General features: G+C 33.9%; 1 protein-coding gene across 1 annotated transcript; it reads right to left on the bottom strand.

Moving 5' to 3' along the window:
* Positions 1-3049: 3049 nt before the first annotated feature.
* Positions 3050-6288, bottom strand: LOC145161503 (RNA polymerase sigma factor sigA-like). Its single transcript, XM_079081041.1, has 10 exons — positions 6119-6288; positions 4766-5544; positions 4493-4691; positions 4316-4408; positions 4082-4210; positions 3951-4004; positions 3768-3845; positions 3629-3691; positions 3424-3536; positions 3050-3347 (listed from the first exon to the last, which is right to left on the bottom strand). Exons 2-10 carry the CDS (start codon positions 5422-5424, stop codon positions 3239-3241), a joined length of 1497 nt encoding a protein of 498 aa, XP_078937167.1. The 5' UTR covers positions 5425-5544; positions 6119-6288; the 3' UTR covers positions 3050-3238.
* Between the last annotated feature and the right edge of the window lie 240 nt (positions 6289-6528).

The following is a 6528-nucleotide window of genomic DNA, read 5'->3' as shown; positions in this document are numbered from 1 at the left end:
ACCGTAAAATATGTCTGAAGCTTTTTTCCCGTGTGTGAACTCATCTTATGACCATCCTTCATTTGACTCTTCACCGTCTGACAAAGTTTTGTCAGTCAGTATTCCAAACTCATATAAATTTTTTTCTTCAACCATATTCACTGCCACAGTTTCTTCTTCTGGACACTCTTCAACATTATCAGATACAACGTTTTCAACATTGTATGGTACAATCTTGTCAACCGCTTCTGTCTGTTCGACCAATCCCTGAAACACCTCTAAATACAAATGCACAATCTCCTTCGTTTCAGAAATTACATTTCTGAGTTGATGAACATCTGCTTCGTCTAAAATATTCATAACATACCCATGAACCGGGTGTTGAAATGATAATGATATATTACTATTGAACACATTAGCCTTAATTTTGATCAAATCAAACAATATTCGACGATCAAAATTTGGCGGAAGCAGTAAACCTAAGTTGTTAAACTTTGGTCTAACGTAGGTGTTAATCTCATTACTTATCTGCCAAAAACCCCCAGTACATAAAATAACAAAACTCATACTTTTTTTTTTTGAAAATGAAATGAATAAGAACTGATCTATTTTGTAGAAATGATCGACCAAATTGACCTAAAAAAATGAAAAAGAACACTTTATATAAAAAAAACCGTCTAAAAACCGTTGCAACCACCACTTCCGCGGAGACATTAATCTCTTCGCGGAGCTCCTCGTCACCTTCTCCGCGGAGGAATTTATGAAGGCCAAACAACTCGCTCCGCGGAGGTATTAATGTATCCGCAGAGGGCCTACGCGGAACAATCTTTTACACATTAAAAAATCAGAATTTTAGCTGGTCCGCGGAGATGACGTCATTCCGCGGAATGTATGTCTATATCCGGAAAAACCTATTTTTATGACTAAATTCAGAAATTGACCCCCATTTTTTGTCTATTTGCGGTATTTTCCCCAAAATGAAACCCTATCAAATTTCTTATTTGCTAAAAACGACTGATTTTATAAATATTCATATTTTCTTTTGTTTGTTGGATTTTATTTTAGGGGTTGATTAAGTTGGATGTCTTTTACTCTTTTAACGTGAAGATTGAAGTGTCTGATAATTACGGTCAAACTACAATTACATCGTGATAATTTATAATTAGAATCTTTTACGTTTACTTTATATACTCATTTTGTTTTCAAAAATTTATTATTACAGAATTCACCATCACAAGTCCTAATCATCAACTTTGCAACACATTTGTATGCAAAGCAATTTTTCTGTCTACAAAAATTGAAGAGGGTCCATAATAACTCGTACTGTCGTACAAATATTGCCGAAGGCTTCTCATATATTTAGCGTAAACTATTAAAAAGAAAAAAAAACGTCTTTCAATCAAACTAATATAAACGAGACATAAACAATGAATAATTAAATGAAAAATGATGTACGAAAGAAAACGTAAAATTTGTTACAACTAAAGGCTTCCTAAAGTTGTGGTTAGTTTATGAGCTTCGGTGTACTTGCGTTGGAGTGAATTTTCCAATCGAGTTGTAGCAACTTCTTGTCCAACAGTTTTTCCTTTTATTTTTGTATCAATGAATTCCTTATTTATCGGCATATGAATGTCTGCACATCCATTCAGTTAATCACGATCATTAGTAAATACATCAACCATCATTAATTCAAACACATGCACACATTGACATGATGAAAAACCAAATATGAAGATCGAAACCTGACTATATATTCAAACAATTTAGTTTTATTTTTATTTGATGACTTTGATCCTAAAATCACAATGTTCAATCGCCCTAGCGTAAATTCGAATTAATAGCTATTCGTAAAGTTTTAATTTGGAAGTGATTTCTGAGAAATTGATTGGGATGCATGAATAAAGGTAAGATGATTGGCATGAGAATGACCTGGATTTGAAAAAAACCAGAGAACGAGAGCGCATAAGAGGAGGACAAGAGGGATAAGATGAACGGCTTTCTCCGAGAATCGAAGACGCCCTAATTTATCTTTCTTAGAGGGTGTGGAGAATGGCGAAGAGGATTCGTACTGCGGCAATTCGTTGGCTTCCAAAGCCAATGCTCTGAGCGCCGGTGACACCGCCTTTGACGTCGGCGAATGACTGTAGATGCTATAGTAGGTATCATCCGAGACTCTGCTGCTGCTCACCGATCTGAACATTTTTTACTTTGAATTTGGTGCATGTTGAGTTGTTGCTTGATTTATCGAAATCGGAAATGGAAAACAACCGGAATTATGGAAAATGGTGGAACGCGGAGAATTGAATGATCAAGAAGTTCGGCTTGATTGAGGGGAATCTGTTTGAGGTTTGACTTTCGCATGGATGTTCAATATAGTGTTGGGACAACTATATTTTCGTATTTTGTCTTGTAAACTTATTTTTATTTGATAAAGTTTGTCTATTTGTTTCTTATTTTTCCTTATAATTTTCTAATTAGTTTTCATGCAACGGAATTAACTAATAATTGTATTTTGCGATGAACTGTAATCGACATAATGGATCCAGAATTAATGTTCATTGGGCCGGCATCATCCAACATAAAAATATGAACAACCCCTAACCAAATTAAATTCTTTTTTATTAGCACAATAATCACAATTAGATTTTGATTTTTAACAAACAATAACTGTTGGTTACTGATAAGTAGCAAGCAACGAAAAAAAAAAAAAGGTTCCAACAATCTCTAACTTAAATGTTAATAACAAATAACAACTTACAATAAACAATTTGATTTTCAATAAATACTCACTTAAATTAGCATTTCTCTTCTTATAATTAACAAAAGATATGTAATTAGGTAAATTTCGTTTGGGATCCTCCAATTCTCAATACCAAAATTAACCAGTTACATGAAATATTCAATTTAATTCTTTCACAGTTCTTTTATTGTTATCATCACAATAGTTATATTATTGACATTCAACATTAATTAATATTAATACTATATTATATATCAATCAAAATATGTTTGTTAGATGCATGATTAATATATTAAGGAAAGAAAAAAAAAACTACAAATTTTGATTCCATTGAGCTCAAAATACGTGTATTAATCGATTTCCTGCAGTATAACACTTTTCTATACACTGCTCTCTCATGGTGCAAAACAAGGGTTTTAAGTCAGTAATGTATACTGGTTGAGAAATATTAATACCGGAAATTAAATAAGCATATCATAATTATTTGTATGTACATAAAATATAATTACCATAAAAAATTTAATGGTTGACCAGCATTGCGGCCAGTTTCGTATTTCTTGCAGCATGTTTTAATTTCTCCAATGCAACAAGGCCAACCTGCCTCACTCTTTCCCTCGACAATCCCTTCCTACAACAGTAACAGTTGAAATGAGTATTGATGTCTGTTTCTTTTATAGACTGAATAAACTGTCTGAATCAAATACCTTCGACTGATATCCTCCCAAGTAAGATACTCATTGTCCAAACCATAGTAAAGATGGATAATCTCTCTTTCCCTTTCCCCTAGTGTCATTTTAATTAGATTTCTTACTTCATCCTGTAAAATAACAAACAAGTTAAATCTCTTGGAAAAGACTTCTCATTTTCATTAGCCCGTAAAAAGTAAAAAGTTTATCCAATTTTAAATACCTTGAGAGCCCCTTCATCTACTCCATGCCACGGGTCGTTTTCAGGGCAATCGTCTGCTATGTACTGCAGGTAGTTAAAGGAAAGAGGTCAAAAAATAAAAAGTGATTTTTGTTAATTTGGTTAAATAAATAAAACTTACACTGTGAAGGGTTTCTCCAGGAAGACCGTTTAAAGAAGGGAAAGCTTCTTTATCGAGTGAGAAAACTTTACAGACTGCCTGCATGGACAAGTATTTAAAGATTAAGAAAAAGAAATATTTAAATTTAAATTGAAAATATAGTATAGTGTGGATACAAGTTTCTCAAATACTAGTTTTTAGTACCTCAGTGGCGTTTGTAACTTTTTTTCTAGACATATTCAGTGTCTCCGCAATTTTCTACATGGAAAAAGGCAAAAAAGCATAAATGAATAATAAGGATAAAACGACAAATTCCAAGTGTTTAATTAACTCACATCAATTGATGGGGTGATTCCCTTTCTCTCTAATTTGGCCTTGGCATTTCGGATTGCACTAAGTCTTTCATGCAAGTGAGTAGGCAATCTTAGGGTTCTTGAATTTTCAAAGAATGTTCTTGTCACACCCTGCCATCATAAAAAACATGAACTAATTAACAAATACACATATGTAACCTGAAACTTATAAACTGTCTCTTTCCTTTTTAATTTTCCTTTTCATGTAATCCTCACCTGGCGTATCCACCAATAGACATATGTAGAAATCTTGTGACCCCTAGATGAATCATACTTCTCTATCCCTCTCAGTAGTCCAATTAGACCTCCCTACATCATAAATAAGAGAATTCCAGAGTTATAGAAGGTTGATATTATATTACTAACATCTATTGTATTCTTAAGTTCAGACACCTGAATTAGGTCAGACATATCGGCTCCCATGTGTTTATATTTTAGTGCAACAGACATCACCAGACCAACATTGCTCAATGCCAGCTTCTCTCTTGCTAAACTGCACTCAATCTGTTTGGCTTGCAACTCAACTCGGGATATCTTTAGGGAAGCTGCTAGTTGCTTCTCTGAAGGTTCAGATCCTAATCTTTCTTTCAGTCTGAAAAAATTCAACATTCAGTAAAGAAACATTTGAATAAACATACATTTATGATCCCAGAGAAAGTACATTACCTTGACTTCTCTTCCTCTAAGTGTAGACCGATTTTGATCTTCTCTGATAGAGCAACCACCTCTGAGTGAGTGAGCAAGGTTTCATTCTTCATACCTTTAAGATACCCTTTCTGACAGTTTTGAACAAGTTCTGGACTGATTATGGATCTCAACTGTTTGTTTCCATTTCCACCATCTTGATTTACAGTTGGTGTTTTGTTTTGAGCATTTATTCTACGCCTTCGAGCAGATACCCCTGAACCAGTGACATGTACCTTTCTGCTGCTTTTATCTTTTGTTGGAGCATCAGTTGAAAGGGTCCACTGTTTTTCCAGCAAAGATTTGTGTAATAAGAGTAGGGCATCAACTGGGAGATCATGCTCAGAGACTTCCTCATCCAGATGATCAAACCCCTGAACCCATTTGTCTGTAATTGGAGGACCTACAGTAGTATCTACATGTTCCTTCAAAGCTCTCACAGGAGATGTATCTCGACTGCGTGTAATACTATGGGTATAGTTGGGGGACTTCTTTGAAGAGATCAAATTTGTAGTGGGGACATATGTGAACCCCAGATTGCTACTGCAGGATAGCTTTTCATTCACATCAGAGTAGTAAGATGATGAACACAAGATTCTTTTTCCTGCTGTTAGTCCGATAACTGCAGTTGTAGCCATCATATATATGGCGTTAGTCTAAAAAAGAATTAGTATCACATGCTTTGGAAAAGTCTTTTTGCAGCAACCATAATCAGAATTGCTGAATAGGTCTTCAGGTTTCTTGGAGATCGCGTGGATTTTCTGCCAATTAGAAAAATAAAAAAATAAGAATGTTATCCCAAAATTATATTCATTGCTCTGAAACAATTTTATCACACATTACTCTCATGTCATCTCAGCCATAAATCACCCTAGATATTCTATCATTACTCTCGTTTCATGCCTGAGATGCTAATAATATACAGAAAGCAATCAGACCTCATCAAGAGCGAACCAATATTACAGATTAAGACCGCATTATAATTAAACATAACTGCATTAATAATCAATCAGCATATTCGTGTCCATTGCCTTTTCCCCAATATCACTACCAATTGAACTACTTTGACATCAATTTTGAAGAATCTAACCATACTGCATAGAAAATATGCAATCACACCAAGTTTCAGAACATTTTAACAGTTCCGATGCGTAGACACTTCTAATATCATATTATTATCATTCACCACCACAAATATTCGCAAAATAAACAAAATCGGATGCTTTTTTTCGTAAGTAGACGAATTCTTTTTTTAAAAAATGGTGTCGAAATACTTGTAATGGTGCCTACAGCACAAATTATTACATGACGTCAAAGGAAGTTCTCCGGCATTACCTAAATTGGCGTAGCTGATGGCTGCTGTAATTTGAAAGAGATCGAGGAGAGAGATGAAGACCGAAGTTGATATGTGGTGTTGGTGAACTGATCAGAGAGATGCACTAGTATGACTATGCATCAGCTTCTGTTTTAAAGACTTTCAGTTTTTAAAACATATTTTCACCTTATTAATGGTAAAATAAATATACAGAAACTATAGAAATAATTAAAAAAAAAAAAACATAATGGTATTTTTTTTCCCTTCAAATTCATCTATTCTTACAAGACGTAACATATTTCTTATCTTAGTTTTATATTTTTTTTAGTTTTTTAACTAATAAATTTATTAAATGTAGGAGAAATATTAATTTCTCATTTATTAAATTTATGTATTTGGGGTTGGGGGATTGCATCTGGCCCACATAGTA

This window comes from Lactuca virosa, chromosome 2 (assembly GCF_052849685.1).
Source record: "Lactuca virosa cultivar CGN04683 chromosome 2, Lactuca_virosa_CGN04683_v6, whole genome shotgun sequence".
NCBI lineage: Eukaryota > Viridiplantae > Streptophyta > Magnoliopsida > Asterales > Asteraceae > Lactuca > Lactuca virosa.
This window is presented reverse-complemented; position numbering and strand designations above follow the sequence as displayed.

Excerpts from the sequence above, each read along its gene's own strand:
- LOC145161503 (XM_079081041.1), bottom strand. The coding sequence starts at position 5,424 with ATGATGGCTACAACTGCAGTTATCGGACTAACAGCAGGAAAAAGAATC. Across the intron at positions 4,692-4,765 it reads TTAGAGGAAGAGAAGTCAAG|ACTGAAAGAAAGATTAGGAT; the intron begins GTAATGTACTTT and ends GAATTTTTTCAG. Across the intron at positions 3,846-3,950 it reads AAGTTACAAACGCCACTGAG|GCAGTCTGTAAAGTTTTCTC; the intron begins GTACTAAAAACT and ends TTGTCCATGCAG.